Below are 21,493 nucleotides of genomic sequence, written 5' to 3'. Positions count from 1 at the left end.
TTTATTTCCTGTAGACCTCTCCGGTTCCCAGCCTGGGGGGCAAGAGGAAGAAGGCGGGGTGGTCACCTCGGTCTGTCACTGTTTCTGACCCAGGGTGGCTGGTTTGCTCAGGAGGGACTGCTCTGTAGCTCTCCAGGAAGGTGTCACATGTCACAAGGCCTGGGGACATGGACAGCTTTGGGCCCTGTCCTGAGGCTACCGTGGGAAAGTCCACACGACTCTGGGATTGTCTGTCTGAGCCCCTAAGTGGCTGTCACGGCTCCTCTGAGGGGAGGGCCTGCACCCCTTCACCCATATGGGGCCGGGGTGGACCTGGCTCCAGAGCATACGTCTTGTCTTTTCCATGTGGCCCTTCCTGCTGCCCTGCTGATGTGCCCAGTGAATTGCAGAACAGAGCTTCTCAACCTTCCTGACGCTGCCACCCTTTGATACATTTCCTCACGTTGTGGTGACCCCAACCACAAAATTATTTTCATTGCTATGTCGTAATTAATTTTGCTACTGTTATGAACCCTAATGCAAATATCTGTGTTTTCTGATGGTCTTAAGCAACCCCTATAAAAGGGTCTTTCAGCCCCCTAAGGTCGTGACCCACAGGTTGAGAACCACTGCTCTAGAGTGAAGGAACGTCCTTGACCAAGTCTTTTGGGGATTTTCAAGTCAGGGTTTCTCTGTGCAGCCCTGTCTGTCCTGGAACTCACTCTGTAGGCCAGGCTGGCCTCGAATTCACAGAGATCACGTGCCTCTGCCTCCCAAGTGCTTGGACTAAAGGCGTGAGCCACCACCATCCACAACCCTGACCAAGCCTTAAAAGCCAGTGTGGTTTGTAGACCTGTAATCCCAGCTAATTGGGAGACTGAGGCATGGGATGGAAAACCTGCTTGGGTTACAGAGTCAGTTCAAGGCCATCCTGGACCAGGTCTTAAAAGTAAAAGTGCTGGTGGAGAGATGGCTCAGCAGTTAAGGGCACTGGCTGCTCTTCCAGAGGTCCTGAGTTCAATTCCCAGCATCACATGATGGCTCACAGCCATGTATGATGGGATCTGGTGTCCTCTTCTGGCATGAATGTGTATTGCAGCTAGACCGCCATATACATGAGATAAATAAATCTTTAGAAATAAAAAAAAAAGTGGGTGGGGGTGGGGAATGTCGTTCAGTGGCAGGAAGCTCGCCAGGCTGATAGCAGTCTATAGGTTCCTTAGACAATGGGGGAAATTTCAGGTGAAAGAAGCGTCATGTCCTCCCCCATTACGTTCAGGTCCTTGGCCAGTGGCGGCTGTGAGCCAGTGCACCTAAGGGTCTGGCATGTTGGAGCCCAGAGAAGGGAAAGGAAGGGGGAAGACTCTTGATTGGGTCACGTGTCTCGTGGGCGGAGTCAGTGCTGTCCTTATGGACCTTGCCCTGTCCTCCACCATTTTCCCCCTTCCTTGGGCCTAGTTTCAGCGTTTACATTCTCTCTGGCTTTTAGGTTCCCTGAGACTTACCCGTTACAGTACTAGGCTGTGCGGGGCGAGGGTAGGGGGTCCTTTCTCTCTCACCACACCTTACCACCCACTCCAGCCCCTCCCCAGGTGTCAGTCTTGGGGACCCCTGTGTTCTGGTCTCTCCTTATAGCCCTGCCTGTCCTTGAACTTGCTGTGTGGATCAGGAACTCAGAGATGCTCCTGCCTGTGTCTCCTGATGGCTGGGATAAAAGGTGTTCAACAAGAAACCGGGGACCCTTTCTCTGGGTGAGTTACATCAAACTCAGTTAGTGGGCTGAAGTGTGGTTCAGTTAGGACGCGCTCAACGTGCAGGAAGCCTGGGTTAAATCCCGGGCCCCGTCAACAACTAAAGAGAAGGAAGCTAACGCTGTGATGTGAGGGGCTGTGAGAGGACAGCCTGTTCTTCAGTGTGGTCCAGACAGCCTGGGAGGCTCCTGAACCCGCCAGCAGTTGGGGACTCTGCAGCCTGCAGGCTGATGGGACATTTAACTTTGTCCTGTGGGTCTCGGGACCCTCGGAAGCCGCGATTCCACCAATGACCGTCAGGGGGCAGCAGGACCCAGGATGGGAGCTGGTCCAGGTCCCTGCCCACCTGAGCCCCTGTGAGCTCTGAATGATGGGGATGCAGGGGGCTGTCATCCATGCCCCTTTATCCCTAAGCAGAGAGGGACTTTCGCTTCAGCCCCTAATACTCTGTTTTGTGGTTTGCTCGAGTCCTTGTGATCTCCGGGCTGAAACTCAACTGCAGAGGAATATTTCTCCTCAAGCTCCTCCCCAGAACATTACTCAACATCACAGTCCCCAGTTGTGGAGAATCAATCTCTCTCTCTTTCTCTCTCTCTCTCTCTCTCTCTCTCTCTCTCTCTCTCTCTCTCTCTCTCTCTCTCTCTCTCTCTCTCTCTCACACACACACACACACACACACACACACACACACACACACACGATCCCGGCACGTTGCATGCTGAGACAAGACAGAAAGATCAAGAATTCAAGGTCAACCTGGGCTACTGCAAGATTAAGAAAACAGGGACACAGGTCAGCAGGTCAGGGGCCACTCTGCAGGGGGAGTTGTGTCAATTTCCCCTTCCCTTGCTTATCTCCAGGACCAGTGTGAACATCTAGTGCAGGGGACCCTCGAGTCACGTAGGAGGGGCTTGGAGGTGACCCCTCGTGCTGTACCGACCCCCAGTACTGTTCAGGGTGGTCTGTCTTTAGAGAAATCTCATTTCCCTCCGTTTATTTTTCTTTCTTTCAAAAAATATTTATTTCTATGTGTATGGGAGTTTTACCACCATGTGTCCGTGCACCATGTGAATGCAGTGCCCCAGGAAGCCAGAAGAGGGCGGCATATTCCTTTCTTACAGGAGTGTGTGAGCTGAGACCCTAATCCAGGTCCTCTGGAGGAGCAGTGAGCTCTCTTTATCCATGAGCAATCTCCCCAGTCCCATACTTATCCTTGGAAGTGACATCATCTTCATTTTCATTCTGAGTTTCCTGTGGTTCTTTTTTCTGCAGCTCAGGGCTTCATTCAGGGCCTGAGCCACCAACACCCCCAACCCCCTGCAGAGAGAGTTTGAAAGGAGAAGCTGTGTGTTCTCAGGGTCAGAGTCCAAGCCATGTCCACACTGATCAAAGAGAAGGAGTCTGTGCCCACTGTGAGCACTCTACAGGAAGGTCTGGTGTCCTCCAGCACCAACACAATGTGAACACAACTCACACATGGAACTTTCCAGGTGGCCAGGATCTCCTGGAAGGTCCCCAGCTCAACTGGGTGTGTTGACAAAGTGCTTCTTATACTCTACCCATGTCTATGTTTTAATTTGTGGCCTCTGATTACATCTTTATCCCAAAGCTCTAGTGCTAGCCTTTGAAATAACCACAAAACCTTGTCCTTTGAGATTTTCCCCCCATATATTGGGAATGTGGCTCAATGAATAGAGTTCCCACCTTGTACACCCAGGCCCTGGGTTCAATTCCTCAACACCTCCAAAACTAGGGTGGTGGCACACTGGATGGGCAGGAGAGATGACTCCATGGGTACAAGGGTTTGCCACCAAGTCTGACCATGTTAGTTCAGTCCCCAGAACCCACAGTGGAAAGAGAGAACTGGCTTCCCCAAGTTCTCTTCACACACACACACACACACACACACACACACACATGCACGCACGTACACTCACACACATGGCTGGTGCATGCCCACATTTGCACACCACACACACACAGTAATACTATAAACACCTAAAATAGTTTAACATTCCCTTGATTATCTTTGTATGGCTTAACTTTAAGTACTGACGGTTTCTCCTCACAGTGTGGGTTTTGGACACAGGCAAATTCACCCACTGGAAGTCTGGAGGAAAACTAGACACAATGTATGCACTTGTTTTTCCCTGTTCTTCAACATGAAATCTTGTTTCCTCTTGATTTTCGTTACATTGATTTCCTATTTCTGTGAGGGGATGCGTGTGTCATGATGCCTGTGTGAGGCTCAGAGGATAGCTTCTGGGAGTTTGTTCTTCCCTTCATGTGGCTTCCCTGGATCGAGCTCAGGTCATGAAGCTTGGGGACAAGCCCTGTAACCCCCTGAGCCATCTCGATGGTCCCCTTGGAGACCAGTGGGTTTGGACTTTTGCGTTTGAAGGTTCTCTGCATTCCTGGAATTGGCTCACAGGAGAGCCGGCCACCCTGACATTAGAAAAGGCGTTTCCTGCCCTGATGAGTAGCAGCGTTGCCTTGGGTTGCCCTGGCCAGCGGGGTCTTCAACAGGGACCTAAAGGGAGGGCCGGCGAATGAAAGGGACAAGAGACACAAAGAATGAGAGCAAGACAGGACATCTGATCAACCTTCATATTTTTATTTTACTCTCAAGGCATACATAGGTAGACAAAGGGGGTTGTTAGCAGGAAGGGACTTAATTATGGGGGTTATGAGCAGGAAGGGACTTAGTTATGGGGGTTGCAAGCAGGAAGGGACTTAGTTATGGGCTGTTCGGCCAGCAGGGAATGTTGCTCTGAAGGTTATCTATCTACCCTTGTCTAACTGCCTAATTGCTTAGCTGCAGCTCATTCACCTGATATCTGAGGAGAGGTTCTGGTATCTGTGGGAAGAGGTTCTGGTGCTATGGAGACTTAAGCAAGGCCTAGATCTAAGAAAAGAGGAGAGAAGCCCAAATATGGCAGCATGTGTGTCAAGGGTCGCTTAGGCTTATGGCTCCTGTCATCTCCTCCCTTTTAATTACTTATGAAGGTCCAAGGTGGCGCTACAAATTCGCCTGGTGGCGATGGGCGTTAACCAAGGAGGGGAAACATTGCCCTGATCCTCCCGGTTTATTATAGGTGTCTTTTGCTGGAGGAGGGGCCCTGGATGTATTCATCCTTAGACACCAACCCCTATGCGATCAGGGATATTCCTCGGGGGACCCAGAGGCAGAAAGCTTGGTCCTCCCCCTGCAGTGCCATTGGCCTCGCACCTTTCTTGGTACCCAAGCTCTTCCCAAGTGGGGCAAGCTTGCATGTTTCTGGGTTTTCATGCAGTTCCCAAAGGACAGTCATCGCTGAAAGGCTCTGAGTGGCCTTGATCAGCAAGATGAAGCCGACGATAATGGACCTGTATAGGTTTGGATGCTAGGGAGTCTATTTGTTTTTTCATGAATCGGGTTATCCTGCCAATTACAAAAGGACCCAAAGTTACCAATAACAAGATGCTGACTAGTGGTCCTGTGAGAGGAATCAAAAGGGAGAACATGGATGATCTCCACCAGTCATCTGCTGTGGCAGAGAATCACTGCTTATGTAGCTCTAGGCTAAGTTTATGTAGCTTATTTATCTGGGTTTCTACCAATCCAGACTCGTTAATATAACAACAACACTCTTCCCTCAGAAAAAGGCATGTCCCACTATGGTGGTATTCTATTTGTACTGAAATGTGATTTGAATTGTATGTTAATCAATAAAGTTGCCTGGGGGTCAGAGCTATTAGAGCCATAGAAAGAGTGTGGTGGTAGTGGTGTCTGCCTTTAATCCCATAGATCTCTGTGTGTTCAGCCAGCATTGGAGACACATGCCTTTAAGACCTGGAGGGCTGTACTTACAGTCAGTGACTAGGCAGTCATGTATTTGAGTTTACAACCAATGAGAACGCAGAACAGAAAGACTATCTAAAGACAGACACACAGGAAGTAGGTCTCTTTCAGGAAGCTAGGAGCACCGCAGGAGGAAGGGTAAGATTTTAGCTCTGAACTCTGACCTCTCGGCTTTCTCTTTTACATTGGTTCTGTGTTTCTTATTTAATAAGACGCTGGTTACATCTACATCCCACCCTTTCTGCTGTTCGCAGGTCCAAGGCCCGTCGGTTTGTAGGGCAACCTGTGCAAGGGAGGTTAGCTGCCTCTGGAGGGAGGACAGGGATGCTCCAGAAGCCCCAATTGCTACCTGAAGTTGTTTGGACAGGAGAGCTGTTGTTATGAGGGAGTGACCCAGGGCTCCTCCTGCCAAGACCTGCAGAGACCAGGGAGGTGGTGAGGGAAATTCCAGCACCAAGGGACAAGAAGACAGCGTTTTGGCTTGCCCATTCCATTCTCTCCCAGTTACCTGTCCCTTAGCAGAAGAAATGGCATCATAAATGTTGCAGTCAGAATAGGGGCATCCTACGCTTTTCTCCCTCAATAAATTTTGGAATTGTGGACAGTCTGACCCCACCCCCAGAGAAGAAAAAGAAAATTTGTAAGTGGGCGATATAAACTGCAGTCAGGTTGTATTCCTCCCAGTCCTTCTTGGCTTGTGGGTGTTGTCAAATGTTGATCTCACGCCACCACCGTCGCAGGCGTGATCTCCTGAAGCTTATAAGAACCTTCTTAATAGACAAAATCTTAGACATGTTAGCAATATAACAGTGGTGAACTTTATCAGAGCAAAATTATGAATCCTTGGAGCCTCAACAAAGCATCAGGATAGCCAGAGAATGAAATCTGAAATGTGTCATTTATATATCTCCAAAGTCTTATATATCTTTTGACAAAAATTAATAAGATACATTTAGAACAGAATCTTTAGTTCTAATCATATTTCTATAAGTCACCATGCCTAGCTGTTTCCAGTGTGGCCTTGAACTCACAGAGATCCAGGTTGATCTCTGCCTTTGGAAGGCTAGGATTAAAGGCGTGTGTGCCACTATTTTCTGGCCTCTATATTTAGTGGCTGTTCTGTTCTCTGACCCCAGATGAGTTTATTAGAGTGCACAATATTTTGAGGAGCACAATAACACCACAGTGCTGTTTGGGGAGGTGGAGGTTTAAGAGCTGTGACTTGCTGGAGAAAGTGTGTTACTGGGGAGGAGGGGCTGTGAGAGTCAAACCATCTGCCTCCATGTTGCTGCCTCTGCTTCCTGTTTGCAACTGAAGCTGTGAGCTCTCAGCTTCCTGCTCCCCCACCATGCCTGCAGCTCTGGCCTTGATTGTCTGCAGTGATGCACTCTTATCCATTGGAGCTGCAGCCCAAAGAAACCCTTCTAAATGTTGCTTTGGTTATGGTGTTTTATCATAGCAACAGAACAGTAATTCACACAAACATAATTAAAAAAAATAAAAGTTGAGATGGTGTCACTATGTAGACGAGGCTAGACTTGAACTCACAGAGATTCATCTTCCTCTGCCTTCAAAGTGCTAGGAATAAAGTATGTGCCAGTATGCCACACTAAAAATATAAATAAATAAATAAATAAAAAATAAATCTAAAAAACAATACCTTTCTGCTCTGTTCCTCTCCCCTGCACTCTGGACACCTTCCCTTCTGCCCTCACCTCCCCACACAACCTATCCTTGTTGATTCCCTTACACTGTATCACAGGCGTCTTCCCACCACAGCACTTGCTCCAGGAGACCAGCAACTCTGTATCACTTCCGAGTGTGTCTTAGAAACAGGACTTCATCACACATCTGGAACAGTCTCCGTGGACTGATCACAAGGGACACTGCTGTGTCCCCTGCTTGAGGAGTGGATTTCCTCCATCACAGATGGAGACAGTGACAGCTGACCAAGGAAAATATCCATCCAGGGTCAGCGTGGTGAACCCTGAGCTCACTGGTCACTCACAGGAGCCTGGGTGAGTCAGGGGATAACCACTGAGCTGCCCACCCCAGTGTGCATGTCACTCACACAGCTGCATCACTGCAGTCCCCTGCTCAGCTCCCAGCAGCTCCACTCAACAGTCTCCTCTCCCTCAGGAGCTGCAGCTGGTTTAACCCTGAGAGGGAAGCGCTACATTGTGTCAGCTCCATGAACCTGTATCTTCTTGTGTTTCCTGAGCCTCCTCAGCTCCTCCTGGCTCCAGCAGGGATGTTTCAGTCTAGAGGAAAATTCACACCCTCACCTCCCTCTTCTACAGAAGCTCCCTTGATTAACACAACCTCAGGCCACGTGCTGGTGTGTCGGGTGCAGCACCAGGTCCCCTCACACTGAGGTCAGAGTCACCTGAGCTTCCCCTCAGCAAAGCCCTCCCTCCCTCTCCACCTGCCTTCCTGTCTTTGATCCGTGATCCTATTTATTTTTTATTCATTCATCAAAAGTTTATTGAGTATGAATGTTTGCTGGGTCCCAGACACTGGAAGTCACCATCCTTTACAAGACAAAGATGTCAGCATCATGACAGAGATTGTCACCTTCTTGGTCTTCAAACATCTCAGCTAAGGTTCCTGGACTCCTGACTCAAGGTCACAAACCTAGAAAACTGCAGGGGCCGGAACCTGGAGCAGGGGTGAAGTAATTTCCATCTCTGGTGTTCCCACAATCTATTTTATAAAAGGTTCATTAATTGTATGTCTATGAGTGTTTTTCTTGGCTGTATGTGTTTGTACCATGTGCCTGTCTGGTGTCCACAGAGGCAGTGGAAACCATGGAACAGGAGTTATGGACAGTGTGAGCCATGGTGTGGGTGCTGGGATCTGAACCCGGGTCCTCTGCAGGAGCAGCAAGTGCTCTTAACCCCTCAGCCAATTCTTCAGTCCTTAGGATCATTTCTTTTAAATAAACTTAAATCTCGAGTAGATTCAGCCTGTAAATCCTTGAGTCACCACTGGGGGCAGCACCAGGATTCCCAGAGACAGAGAGGGGGAGGGGACCTTGGGCAGAACCCAGCTCCAACAGGACAGACTGAGATGAGACCCTGTGGATCCCTCCTCTCTGCTCATCCTACAACCCGGGTTAGATTCTGAAAGATGGGGAAGGAGAGAACCTCAGGGAGGGGCCTGGAAGGAGGCAGGAGCTCAGGAGACTGAAGTTCATCTCCTCAGCCCACAGTCTCCTGAGTCAGGGGCTTAGCTGGGCCTTGGGGGACAAGGATGAACAAACACCTCTTTTTTTTTTTTTTTTTTTTTAAGAATTATTTATTGATTATGTATACAGCATGTATGACTGCAGGCCAGAAGAGGGCACCAGATCTGATCATGGATGGTTGTGAGCCACCATGTGGGTGCTGGGAATTGAACTCAGGACCTCTGGAAGAGCAGTCAGTGCTCTTAACCTCTGAGCCATCTCTCCAGCCCTACAAACACCTCTTAATGCTGTCACTCAGGGACCCCAAGGGACAATGAGACAGGCACCATTCACAGGAACAAGAACAGGCCTAGTCCTCCATACAAACTAAAAAGACAAGAAATAAACAGAGAAGATGTGGTGAAGAGCCATGGCCAGGTCAGAGCCCAGGCTGACCTGTCACAGCAGCCCTGGCTGCTCACAATCCTGGGGACAGGACAAGGCTCTGTCATCCCAGTGTCCCTGTGATCACAGACTCTCAGCATGTGGTTCAAGTGATGAAGGGAACAGAGCCAGGAGGTGACAGAGCTGAGGAGTGACCATGTCACAGCCAACAATGGACTGAGCTCCACCTGGGCACAGTCCTGTTCACACTCAGCTCCCACAGCCTCATCTTGTCCACCAGATACACACAGCATAATGAACACAGATTCTGGAAGGTTCTCCATGATGCCATTTATTTCCTCCACAAGCTCTAAGTATTTTAATCCTTTAATTTACCCATCAATCCACCTGTCAGATCAAGGACGTGAACAACCAAGTTCACATTCAGATTCTTATTTTCAGTAGGGAGTCGTGGCTGCAGTTCAGGGCAGCATGGAGGTGACAGGATGGAGATGTCCCCTCCTGTCTGCTGGACCAGGAAGGTTGGCTGTGGAAGGGAGCACAGGCAATGCAGGGACAGGGTCCTGGCGTGCGGGGGTGGGGGGGAGGTGGGGGGTGGTGGTGGTGGTGGTGGGGTGGCCGGGCTCCCCAGGTCTTCACATTGAGCCCACAGGGTCACAGGGAACATCAGACACTGTTGCTGAGAGTGAACTGAGGGGCTCAGGAAGTCACAGGAGAGACCTGAGCACATCTCTGTCACTCTGTCAGGACAGGCAGCTGTCTTCACACTACAAACAAGAGTCATGAACAATCACTGTGAAGACAACAACCCAAAACCCACCACTCACTCAGAGGTGATTCTGGTAGTCCCTGAACCCCAAACATGTCCACTTTCCCTCCCCAAATCAGGTCTCAGAATGTCACTTTTACATCCTGGGAGAGACACATCAGAGCTCTGGGAATTGTCTCTACCCAGAGTAGCATACGTACATACATACACACACACACACACACACACACATATGAACATAAAAACAGGGCCCCAAAGATTTCCCTGAAGGAGCTATCATGGATTGCCAGAACTCATCAACATCTCCAGTCACTTCAATGGCTTCAGGGACAATCCTGCTTCCCACACTTACATGGAAACGGAGCATAGTTCTCTCTTCTTCTACCTGTGAGAAGAAAAGCTGTGAGAGACCAGGGAAGACCCCGACCCTAGGAAGTTTCCAGAACTGACAGCAGACCCAGGTTAGAGACAGGAGCAATGAGGGGTGTGGATGTTTCCCATTAGTGAGGCAGAGCACACTTCTAAAAGGGGCTGAGAGAGAACTAGACCTGCCCTTTCCTACCTGTGTTTCTCCTCCTCTTCCTCACAACAGCCACCACAGCTCCAATGATCACAGCTCCAATGAGAACCTGAACAGCAATGATTGCCATGATGGGGACAGTGGACTGAGGAGGCTCTGGAAGGGAAGGACAGGAGGGGAAGGTGAGGGTCATGACCTCAGCTGTCAGCCCTGACCCTGCTCATGGTCTGCAGAAGGCTCCAGCTTCCCCTGACCCCAGCTCTGCACCCACACCCTCCTTACCCCATCTCAGGGTGAGGGGCTCAGGCAGCCCTTCATGGTGCACATGGCATGTGTATCTCTGCTCCTCCCCAAAAGGCACCACCACAGCTGCCCACTTCTGGAAGGTTCCATCCCCTGCAGGCCTGGTCTCCACCAGTTCCATGTCCTGAGTCTGTTCCTCCCCATCCCTCTGCCAGGTTATGGAGATCTCAGCAGGGTAGAAGCCCAGGGCCCAGCACCTCAGGGTGATGTCTCCTTTTAGTGTTGGGTAATGGGTCACATGTGTCTTTGGGGGATCTGTGTGGAAGATTTAAGAAATTCCACAATTAACAAGATAAACTGAAATCTGCAAGGACAAAGTTAAACCAATGCTGACACTAAACTGTGTCTGTTTGAACAATTCTGTCATCACACTAGTGACCTCAGGTAGAGCTGGTCTCCTCATCACAGAACTGCACATTTTCCTGCGGGGATTCAGTAGCTAAGAGGGAATCCACATGAGCCAGCAGGTCAGCATGGTCTTCCTCATGTGATGTTCTAGAGCATTAGTTAGGTGGTAAAAGAATAGAAGAAGGAAAGGAAAATAATTAATTTATGTGATTAAATTTATATAAAAAAAGAAATTAGGAGAACAGACTACATGAAGGGTTCCACCAACTCCTGCTGCTACCATTGAGGCACAATCACTGTGGCCTTCTTGCTGACCAGCATAACTGTCTGTCCAGTGAACAGCCATCACCAAATGCAGCAGAAATGTGGTGAACCTCTGACACTCAGCCAGAGAAAATGACTCCCCAAGCCCTGCCTCTGGGGACAAGATACAAGGTATTGTCACCAGGACCCCTGGAAGTATGCTGTGGAGCCCAGGGCAGCACTCCCTGGGACACAGCGGTGCTCACAGGGGTGTGTGGATCGTCCCTGTCACTCCTGTCCTGGAGCTGCAGAAGACCCTGTCTCTGAAGAAGTTCAATTCCTAATCCACTGGGGCAACACTGTGACTTGTTGGTGCCGAGAGAGAGCAGGAGGGCTCTTGATGTTCATATGGCAGAAAACAGTCTAAACGCATAGCAATCGTTCTTGATTAAAGGGAACACTGACCTAACTTGTCTAATTATGCAGATTAGCGGTCTCCCCTTGCACCTGTAGAGAATAATACAAAAAATAATACAAGCAGAGGAAGAAACAATATCACCCCAGTGAAGAAGAAAAACTGTCTCAACGCAAAATAATATCTAAAAAAAAGAAAAGAAAGAAAGAAAGGCAACTCCACGATTTAGGAGTTTTTCAGGGCACACTATAAATGCTCACACGACAGTTCCAGGAATGGATAGAATTGGGGTGTGTGAGGGATGTAAACCTCACCCACAGGGATATGGGAGAACGTATTCTTCGGAAAGTTCTAGAAACTGTGGAATCAGCCTAGGGTTTGGGCGGCCATGTCTCCCATCAGGAAAGGAGACTTCCGGTCCTGGCGTGTAAGGCTGACGCACTCAGATGACAGGACTCAGTTTCCACAGACCCTGGTGTGGGCAGAGACCCCGGCCTGGAGAGGCCATGGCTGACAGCGGCTGCAGACTGCAGGAGCCACTGTGGTTAGGTCGGGATCTCCTCTCCCTCCTCTGAGACAGATTTGCAGCTGTCCAGGGAGAAGGCTGAGCCTGGGGATCAGTGCGGTCCCTGCCATGCTGGATCAGGAGACCCAGGGACACTGTCTGCCCTGAGACAGGGGCATGACCCCAGCTGAGGGGTTTCTTCTTCCCCAGGACTGAGCCCAGCCCGAGGCAGAGGGAGGAGCTGCCCGCGGCCCTGCACCTGTGCGCTGCAGCGCGTCCTTCCCGATCTCCAGGTATCTGAGCAGCCACTCCACGCACTCGCCCTCCAGGTAGGCCCTGTGTCTCTCTGCCTCACCAGCCTGCTCCAATTTGCGCTGGGTGATCTGCGCCGCCGTGTCCGCCGCCGTCCACGTCGTCAGGTCGTCGTTCAGGGCGATGTAATCGCGGCCATCGTAGGCGTCCTGACTGTACCCGCGGAGGAATTGCCAATTGGACCCAATGTGACAGCCACACCTACGCTGGTAGGTGTGAGAGCCTGCGGGGACCTCGCGGTCAGCCCCGCCCACCGGCCCCGCCCCGCCGCAGTTAGCCCCGCCCATCTTTCCCCGCCCCGCGGGCCCGCCCACCCGCGGTAAGCCCTGCCGGCCCGGGATCCGGGGCGACTCCGGCCCGGACGTAGGGACGCGGAGGGGTCGTGACCTCTGACCCCCGTCACTCACCGCCCTCGCTCTGGTTGTAGTAGCCGAGCAGGGTCCTCAGGTTCCCTCGGAAAGTCTGCTCACGGTCCTTGGCGTTCCGTGTCTCCCTCTCCCAATATTCCGCCTCCACCTTCTCCACCCACGGCGCCCGCGGCTCCATCCTCGGAGTCTCCGCGTCGCTGTCGAAGCGCACGAACTGCGTGTCGTCCACGTAGCCAACGACGATGAACCGGGGCTCCCCGAGGCCGGGCCGGGACACGACGGTGTCCAAATACCGCAGCGAGTGCGAGCCTGGGGGCGGCGCGCGGTGAGACCCCGACCCTCCTCCCGGGACCCCGGGCGGGTGCGCGGGCCGGGAGGGGAGCAGGGCGCGGGGCTCGGGACGCGGTGGAGAAGGGCGGGAGGGTCTGGCTGGGCGACGCGGGGACGCGGCTTCCCCGGGGCCGCCCCCGCCCTCCCCGCAGAGTCGTTTCCCTCCCGACCCCGCACTCACCCGCGCGGATCCGGGTCGGGGCCAGGGCGGCCACCAGCAGCAGGAGCAGCGCGCAGGGAGCCATCGCCCCCATCTCGGATCTGGGGCGTCTGAGTTCCGCAGGCTGCGTGGACTTTATAACCCGTGATCGCGGCGACGCTGATTGGTTCTCCGGGATCTCGGCACCCAATGGGGGTGCGAACAGGAAACTTGTCATCGGTGTCTGGGCAGAAGGACCTGACACAGGTCAGGAGCTGGAGAAGTGAAACTGGGGACCTTCTTGGAGAGATCAGGGATATAAGCGACATACCTAAACATAATCAAGGCAATTCACAGCAAACCTACAGCCTTCATCAAATTAAATGGAGAAAAACTCAAAGCAATTCCACTAAAATCAGTAACAAGACAGGGCTGTCCACTCTCTCCTTATCTGTTCACTTTGGAATGGAAGTTCTAACCAGAGAAATCAGACAACTTAAGGAGATCAAGGGAATACAAATTGGAAAGGAAGAAGTCAAAGACTGATGTTATAGGATCTTCAAATCTTTCCTCAGATGTCACCTCTGAATGACAGCCACCTATTTAAACAGCACTTTTAGGGCTGGAGGGATGACTTAGACTCTGAGAACACCTTCTGCTCCTGCCCAGAACCAAGTTCAGTTCCCAGCACCCACACCCAGGGGATGACACCCTCTTCTGAACTCCAGGAACTCTGCACTCACCTGACCACACCCGCATGGATGCCACACATCTACTGTGGTAGATTCAGTGAGAATGTACTGGGTAGTTGAACTTTGTTCCCAAGTTGGTGGTACTATGTAGCAGGAATCTTAAAGAGTCTTATTAACAAAAACAAACTCAAAGCCAGGTATTGGGTCAACACTGGAAGATCAGAGAAGCAGAAAAAGCCACAGCCACCTCACCTGGCCAACTTCTCAGCTGATCCTGTTTCCTCAGACTGGAAGCCTCTGTGTCCTTATCCCAATGGCACTCAGCTGATCAGAGCTTGAATCCTAAAAGCTTAACCAGCTCTAGTTCCTGGTTTTTCACGCCTTATATACCTTTCTGCTTTCTGCCATCACTTCCTGGAATTAAAGGCATGAGTCACCATGCCTAGCTGTTTGCAGTGTGGCCTTGAACTCACATAGATCTAGATGGATCTCTGCCTCCAGAATGCTAGGATTAAAGGCGTGTGTGCCACTCTTTTCTGGCCTCTGTATCTAGTGGCTCTTCTGTTCTCTGACCCCAGATAAGTTTAATAGAGTGCTCAATATTTTGAGGAACACAATAACACCACAGTGCTGTTTGGGGAGGTGGAGGTTTAAGAGCTGTGACTTGCTGGAGAAAGTGTGTTACTGGGGAGGAGGGGCTGTGAGAGTCAAACCATCTGCCTCCATGTTGCTCTCTCTGCTTCCTGTTTGCAACTGAAGCTGTGAGCTCTCAGCTTCCTGCTCCAGCTGCCATGTCTGCAGCTCTGGTGCTACATGTCTGCAGTGATGTACGCTTATCCACTGGAGCTGCAGCCCAAAGAAACCCTTCTAAATGTTGCTTTGGTTATGGTGTTTTATCATAGCAACAGAAAAGTAATTAACACAAACACATAATTAAAAAAAATAAAATTTGAGACGGTGTCACTATGTAGATCAGGCTAGACTTGAACTCACAGAGATTCACCTTCCACTGCCTTCAAAGTGCTAGGAATAAAGTATGTGCCAGTATGCCACACATAAAAAAAAAATCTAAAAAATAACAGCTCTCTACCCTGTTCCTCTCCCCTGCGCTTTGGACACCTTCCCTTCTGCCCTCACCTCCCCACACAACCTATCCTTGTTGATTCCCTTACACTGTATCACAGGCATCTTCCCACCACAGTGCTTGCTCCAGGAGACCAGAAATTCTGTATCACTTCCCAGTGTGTCTTAGAAACAGGACTTCATCTCACATCTGGAACAGACACTGTGGGCTGATCACAACGGACACTGCTGTGTCCTCTGCTTGAGGAGTGGATTTCCTCCACCCCAGATGGAGACAGTGACAGCTGACCAAGGAAAACATCCATCCAGGGTCAGCTTGTTGAACCCTGAGCTCACTGGTCACTCACAGGAGCCTGGGTGAGTCAGGGGATAACCATTGAACTGTCCACCCCAGTGTGCATGTCACTCACCCAGCTGCATCACTGCAGTCCCCTGCACAGCTCCCAGCAGCTCCACTCAACAGTCTCCTCTCCCTCAGGAACTGCAGCTGGTTTAACCCTGAGAGGGAAGCACTATATTGTGTCAGCTCCGGGAACCTGTAGATTCTTGTGTTTCCTGAACCTCCTCAGCTCCTCCTGGCTCCAGCAGGGATGTTTCAGTCTAGAGGAAAATTCACACCCTCACCTCCCTCTTCTACAGAAGCTCCCTTGATTAACACAACCTCAGGCCACATGCTGGTGTGTCGGGTGCAGCACCAGGTCCCCTCACACTGAGGTTAGAGTCACCTGAGCTTCCCCTCAGCAAAGCCCTCCCTCCCTCTCCACCTGCCTTTCTGTCTTTGATCCATGATCTATTTATTTTTTATTCATTCATCAAACATTTATTGGGTATGAATGTCTGCTGGGTCCCAGGCACTGGAAGACATCATCCCTCACAAGACAAAGATGGCTGCATCATGACAGAGATTGTCACCTTCTTGGTCTTCAAACATCTCAGCTAAGGTTCCTGGAGCTCCTGACTGGAGTTCACAAAGGTAGAAGAGAAATATGCAGAGGCTGGAACCTGAGCAGGGGTGAAGTAATTTCCTACTCTGGTGTTCGAACAATCTATTTTATAAAAGATTCATTAATTGTATGTCTATGAGTGTTTTTTCTTGGCTGTATGTGTTTGTACCATGTGCCTATCTGGTGTCCACAGGGGCAGTGGAAACCATGGAACAGGAGATATGGATGGTGTGTGCCATGGTGTGGGTGCTGGGATCTGAACCCGGGTCCTCTGCAGGAGCAGCAAGTGCTCTTAACCCTTCAGCCAATTCTTCAGTCCTTGGGATCATTTCTTTTAAATAAACTTAAATCTAGAGTATAATCAGCCTGTAAATCCTTGAGTCACCACTAGGGGCAGCACCAGGATTCCCAGACCCAGGGAGGGGGAGGGGACCTTGGGCAGAACCCAGCTCCAACAGGACAGACTGAGATGAGACACTGTGGATCCCTCCTCTCTGCCCATCCTACAACCCGGATTAGATTCTGAAACATAGGAAGAAGGAGAGAACCTCAGGGAGGGGCCTGGAAGGAGGCAGGAGCCCAGGAGACTGAAGTTCATCTCCTCAGCCCACAGTGCAGTGGCTTAGTTGGGCCTTGGGAGACAAAGATGGACAAACACTCAGGGACCCCAAGGGATAAGGAGGAAGGCACCATTCTCAGGAACAAGAACAGGCCTAGTCCTCCATACAAACTAAAAAGACAAGAAATAAACAGAGGAGACGGGGTGAAGAGCCATGGCCAGGTCAGAGCCCAGGCTGACCTGTCACAGCAGCCCTGGCTGCCCACAATCCTGGGGATAGGACAAGGCTCTGTCATCCCAGTGTCCCTGTGATCACAGACTCTCAGAATATGGTTCAAGTGATGAAGAGAAGAGAGCCAGGAGGTGACAGAGCTGAGGAGTGACCATGTCACAGCCAACAAGGGACTGAGCTTCACCTGGGCACAGTTCTGTTCACACTCAGCTCCCACAGCCTCATCTTGTCCACCAGATACACACAGCATAATGAACACAGATTCTGGAAGGTTCTCCATGCTGCCATTTATTTCCTCCACAAGCTCTAAGTATTTCAATCCTTTAATTTACCCATCAATCCACCTGTCAGATCAAGGACATGAACAACCAAGTTCACATTCAGATTCTTGTTTTCAGTGGGGAGTCAGGGGCTGCAGTTCAGGGCAGCATGGAGGTGACAGGATGGAGATGTCCCCTCCTGCCTGCTGGACCAGGAAGGTTGGCTGTGGAAGGGAACACAGGCAGTGCAGGGACAGGGTCCTGGTGTGCAGAGGTGGCCAGGCTCCCCAGGTCTTCACATTGAGCCCACAGGGTCACAGGGAACATCAGACACTGTTGCTGAGAGTGAACTGAGGGGCTCAGGACGTCACAGGAGAGACCTGAGCACATCTCTGTCACTCTGTCAGGTCGGGCAGCTATCTTCACACTACAAACAAGAGTCATGAACAATCACTGTGAAGACAACATCCCAACACCCACCACTCACTCAGAGGTGATTCTGGGAGTCCCTGAACCCCAATCATGTCCACTTTGCCCCTCCCCAAATCAGTCCCCAGAGTGTCACCTTTACAGTCCGGGAGAGACACATCAGAGCTCTGGGCACTGTCCCTGCCTAGGGTAAAATTATATAAAGTCACAGGAAGGTGAAAACATGGCCTTTAGAAGATTTCACTGGAGGAAGTATTATGGATTGGCAGAGCTCCCCAAATAACTTAGCTTCACCCCAAGGGCCTCAGGGACAATCCCGCTCCCCACACTTACCTGAAGCTGGAGTATAGTTCCCTCCTTTTCCACCTGTGAGAAGAAAAGCTGTGAGAGAACAGGGAAGACCACGACCCTAGGAAGCTTCCAGAACTGACAGCAGACCCAGGTCAGAGACAGGAGAAATGAGGGGTGTGAATGTTTCCCATTAGTGAGGCAGAGCACACTTCTAAAAGGGGCTGAGAGAGAACCAGACCTGCCCTTTCCTACCTGTGTTTCTCCTCCTCCACCACACAGCAGCCCCCACAGCTCCAATGATCACAGCTACAACAGCAGCAATGACTGCCCAGATGGGGACAGGGGACTGAGGAGGCTCTGGAAGGGAAGGACAGGAGGGGAAGTTGGGGGTCATGACGCCAGCTCTCAGCCCTGATCCTGTGCAGGGTCTGCAGAGGGCTCCAGCTTTCCCTGACCCCAGATTTGCACCCACACCCTCCTTACCCCATCTCAGGGTGAGGGGTTGTGTCAGCCCCTCATGGTACACATGGCATGTGTATCTCTGCTCCTCCCCAGAAGGCACAACCAGAGATGCCCACTTCTGGAAGGTTCCATCCCCAGAAGGTCTGGTCTCCACCAGCTCCATGTCCTGAGTCTGTTCCTCCCCATCCCTCTGCCAGGTCATGGAGATCTCAGCAGGGTAGAAGCCCAGGGCCCAGCACCTCAGGGTGCCGTCTCCGTTCAGTGTGGGGTGATGTGTCACATGTGCCTTTGGGGGATCTGTGTGGAAGATTTAGAAATCCTACAATTAACAAGATAAACTGAAATCTGCAAAGACAAAGTCAAACCAATGCTGACACTAAACTGTGTCTGTTTGGACAATTCTGTCATCACACTAGTGACCTCAGGTAGAGCTGGTCCCCTCATCACAGAGCTGCACATTTTCCTGGGGGGACTCAGTAGCTAAGAGGGAATCTACATGAACCAGCAGGTCAGCATGGTCTTCCTCATGTGATGTTCTATAGCATTAGTTAGGTAGTAAAAGAATGAAAGGAAAATAATTAATTTATGTTATTAATGGATATCAAAATAAGAAATCAGGTACAAGGGCTACATGAAGGGTGCCACCAACTCCTGCTGCCACCACTGAGGCACAATCACTGTGCCTATCTTGCTGACCAGCATAACTGTCTGTCCAGTGAACAGCCATCACCAAAGTGTGCAGCAGAAATGTGGTGAACCTCTGACACTCAGCCAGAGAAAACGACTCCCCAAGCCCTGCCTCTGGGGGACAAGACACAAGGTATTGTCACCAGGACCCCTGGAAGTGTGCTGTGGAGCCCAGGGCAGCACTCCCTGGGACACAGCGGTGCTCACAGGGGTGTGTGGATCGTCCCTGTCACTCCTGTCCTGGAGCCGCAGAAGACCCTGTCTCTGAGGAAGTTCAATTCCTAATCCACTGGGGCAACACTGTGACTTGTTGGGGCCAAGAGAGAGCAGGAGGGCTCTGGATGTTAATGTGGCAGAAAATAGTCTAAGCTCACAGGAACCTTTCTAGTGTAAAGGAAACACTGACTTGTCTAATTATCCAGATTAGCAGTTCCCCCTGGCTCCTGTGGAGACTGATACAGATGATAAACAGAGGGGGAGAGAGAGAAACAGTATCATCCCAGTGAGGGGGATTAAAAAAAAAAAAAAACTGACTAAAAGCAAAATGACAACTTGAAAAAAAAAAAAAAAGGAAGGAAGAAAAAAAAAAAGAAAAAGCCCCCCACAATTTAGTATTTGTCCAGGGTACCCCATAAGTGCTCACATGGCCATTCTGGGAATAGACGTAATTGGAGTGTGAGGGATGCAACCTCACCCACACAGATTTGGGAGAATGTATCTTTGGAAAGTTCTAGAAACTGTGGAACCAGCCTAGGGTAGGGACGTCCACGTCTCCCATCAGGAAAGGAGACTTCTGGTCCTGGCGTGTAAGGCTGACACACTCAGATGACAGGACTCAGTTTCCACAGACCCTGGTGTGGGCAGAGACCCCGGCCTGGAGAGGCCAAGGCTGACAGCGGCTGCAGACTGCAGGAGCCACTGTGGTTAGGTCGGGATCTCCTCTCCCTCCTCTGAGACAGATTTGCAGCTGTCCAGGGAGAAGGCTGAGCCTGGGGATCAGTGCGGTCCCTGCCATGCTGGATCAGGAGACCCAGGGACACTGTCTGCCCTGAGACAGGGGCATGACCCCAGCTGAGGGGTTTCTTCTTCCCCAGGACTGAGCCCAGCCCGAGGGCAGAGGGAGGAGCTGCCCGCGGCCCTGCACCTGTGCGCTGCAGCGCGTCCTTCCAGATCTCCAGGTATCTGAGCAGCGACTCCACGCACCGGCCCTCCAGGTAGGCCCTCCATCCCTCTGCCTCACCAGCCTGCTCCCACTTGCGCCGGGTGATCTGCGCCGCCGTGTCCGCCGCCGTCCACGTCGTCAGGTCGTCGTTCAGGGCGATGTAATCGCGGCCATCGTAGGCGTGCTGACTGTACCCGCGGAGGAGGCGCCCGTCCGACCCCACATCACAGCCGGACAATCGCTGGATGGTGTGAGAGCCTGCGAGGACCCCGCGGTCAGCCCCGTCCACCCGAGGGCAGCCCCGCTCACCCTAGGTCAGCCCCGCCCACCCGAGGTCAGCCCCGCCCACCCGAAGTCAGCCTCACGCTCCCGCGATCAGCCCCGCCCCGCGGTCCCGCCCACCCGCGATCAGCCCCGCCCCGCGGCCCCGCCCACCCGCGGACTCCCCTAAACCGAAAGGGAAACCGGGTCCCGGTCCCCGACTCTCCTCCCGGACCTCGGACCCGGGACCCGGGGCGACTCCGGCCCTGACGTAGGGACGTGGCGGGGTCGTGACCTCCGACCCGCGGTCACTCACCGCCCTCGCTCTGGTTGTAGTAGCCAAGCAGGGTCCTCAGGTTCCCTCGGAAAATCTGCTCGTCATTCTTAGCTCCCCGTGTCTGCTCCTCCCAATACTCTGGCTCCCGCTCCACCCACGGCGCCCGCGGCTCATATCTCGGAGTCTCCGCGTCGCTGTGGAAGCGTTCGAACTGCGTGTCGTCCACGTAGCCGACTTCAATGTACCGGGGCTCCCCGAGGCCGGGCCGGGACTCGATGGTGTAGAAATACCGCAGGGAATGCGAGCCTGGGGGCGGCGCGCGGTGAGACCCCGACCCTCCTCCCGGGACCCCGGGCGGGTGCGCGGGCCGGGAGGGGAGCAGGGCGCGGGGCTCGGGACGCGGTGGAGAAGGGCGGGAGGGTCTGGCTGGGCGACGCGGGGACGCGGCTTCCCCGGGGCCGCCCCCGCCCTCCCCGCAGAGTCGTTTCCCTTCCGACCCCGCACTCACCCGCGCGGGTCCGGGTCGGGGCCAGGGCGGCCGCCAGCAGCAGGAGCAGCGCGCGCGGAGCCATCGCCCCCATCTCGGATCTGGGGCGTCTGAGTTCCGCGGGCTGCGTGGACTTTATGACCCGTGACCGCGGCGACGCTGATTGGTTCTCCGGGATCTCGGCACCCAATGGGGGTGAGAACAGGACAGTTGTCATCAGTGTCCGGGCAGAAGGACCCGACACAGGTCAGGAGCTGGAGAAGTGAAACTGGG

General features: G+C 52.2%; 2 protein-coding genes across 5 annotated transcripts; both read right to left on the bottom strand.

Annotated features, from left to right (window-relative positions):
* Positions 1-9,457: 9,457 nt before the first annotated feature.
* Positions 9,458-13,632, bottom strand: LOC143269900 (H-2 class I histocompatibility antigen, Q10 alpha chain-like). 2 transcript variants are annotated; one of them, XR_013046695.1, is made up of 7 exons: positions 13,437-13,549; positions 12,965-13,234; positions 11,114-12,780; positions 10,714-10,989; positions 10,474-10,587; positions 10,264-10,296; positions 9,458-9,909 (listed from the first exon to the last, which is right to left on the bottom strand). XR_013046695.1 is itself a non-coding variant. In XM_076557287.1 (7 exons), the coding sequence occupies exons 1-7, from the start codon at positions 13,630-13,632 to the stop codon at positions 9,905-9,907; spliced, it is 1,170 nt and encodes a 389-aa protein (XP_076413402.1). In that variant the 3' UTR covers positions 9,458-9,904. The 2 variants fall into 2 exon arrangements, 1 of the variants encoding a protein (XP_076413402.1); XM_076557287.1 differs by having other exon boundaries at positions 12,505-12,780; positions 13,437-13,632.
* A 3,534-nt stretch (positions 13,633-17,166) lies between these two features.
* LOC102920519 (H-2 class I histocompatibility antigen, Q10 alpha chain-like) lies at positions 17,167-21,452 on the bottom strand. Of its 3 annotated transcripts, XM_076557282.1 has the most exons (8): positions 21,242-21,452; positions 20,773-21,039; positions 20,178-20,453; positions 18,368-18,643; positions 18,137-18,241; positions 17,927-17,959; positions 17,730-17,777; positions 17,167-17,591 (listed from the first exon to the last, which is right to left on the bottom strand). In XM_076557282.1, exons 1-8 carry the CDS (start codon positions 21,435-21,437, stop codon positions 17,587-17,589), a joined length of 1,206 nt encoding a protein of 401 aa, XP_076413397.1. In that variant the 5' UTR covers positions 21,438-21,452; the 3' UTR covers positions 17,167-17,586. The 3 variants fall into 3 exon arrangements, with proteins under 3 accessions (XP_076413397.1, XP_076413399.1, XP_076413398.1); XM_076557283.1 differs by lacking the exon at positions 17,730-17,777 and having other exon boundaries at positions 17,455-17,591; XM_076557284.1 differs by lacking the exons at positions 17,730-17,777; positions 18,137-18,241 and having other exon boundaries at positions 17,167-17,388.
* Between the last annotated feature and the right edge of the window lie 41 nt (positions 21,453-21,493).

The sequence above is a fragment of the Peromyscus maniculatus genome, chromosome 21, assembly GCF_049852395.1.
Source record: "Peromyscus maniculatus bairdii isolate BWxNUB_F1_BW_parent chromosome 21, HU_Pman_BW_mat_3.1, whole genome shotgun sequence".
Taxonomy (NCBI): Eukaryota; Metazoa; Chordata; class Mammalia; order Rodentia; family Cricetidae; genus Peromyscus; species Peromyscus maniculatus.
This window is presented reverse-complemented; position numbering and strand designations above follow the sequence as displayed.